At 54.8% G+C, this 553-nt stretch overlaps 1 protein-coding gene across 1 annotated transcript; it reads left to right on the top strand.

Annotated features, from left to right (window-relative positions):
• Positions 1-106: 106 nt before the first annotated feature.
• EMH_0000830 (uncharacterized protein) lies at positions 107-352 on the top strand (the record flags this gene model as incomplete). The annotated part of the gene is made up of 1 exon (XM_038022311.1): positions 107-352. The coding sequence occupies one exon, from the start codon at positions 107-109 to the stop codon at positions 350-352; it is 246 nt and encodes an 81-aa protein (XP_037878165.1).
• Positions 353-553: the final 201 nt, after the last annotated feature.

Genomic DNA, 553 nt, shown 5'->3' with positions numbered 1-553 from the left:
GGATGACGCAGCAGAAGAAGCTGCAGCAGAAGTACCAACATCTGATGCAGCAGATACTGCAACAGGAAGAACCCGAGGAGGGACAAAGGACCCCTCTACAACGGCCATGCAACCGACTGAAGCAGAAGCAGCAACGGAGGCACCAGCAGCAGCAGCAGAAACAGAAGCAGCAGAAGATACTTTGGAAAGTGTGCGGCCTGTCTTCGAGGAGCTGCTGTTTGAGGAGCCCATGGAGCAGCAGCAGCAGCAGAAGAGAAACCTGAAGTTTATTGTCGCTAGAGAGGGTCTATTTGCCGGTTTCTGCATCACAAATGAAGTCGAACTCGCCCCAGTAAGCAACAGAAAACAGTAGCAACAGCAGCAGCAGCAGCAAGCAGCAGCAGCGAACAACAGCAGCAACGACGGCAGCAGCAGCTCGTATGCATATTTAGGGACACCATCTTTGCCGCCGTTGTTTGGGCTCATCTTCTCCTGCTGCTGCTCCTGCTGCTGCTGCTCCTGCTGTGGCTGCTGCTGCCGGTGTTGCTGCTGCTGCTACAGGGTGTGCTCGTAG

The sequence above is a fragment of the Eimeria mitis genome, genomic scaffold (genome assembly GCF_000499745.2).
Source record: "Eimeria mitis Houghton genomic scaffold, Emh_scaff15208, whole genome shotgun sequence".
NCBI lineage: Eukaryota > Apicomplexa > Conoidasida > Eucoccidiorida > Eimeriidae > Eimeria > Eimeria mitis.
Note: the sequence above shows the minus strand (reverse complement) of the source record. Positions and strands in the feature narration are given on the sequence as shown.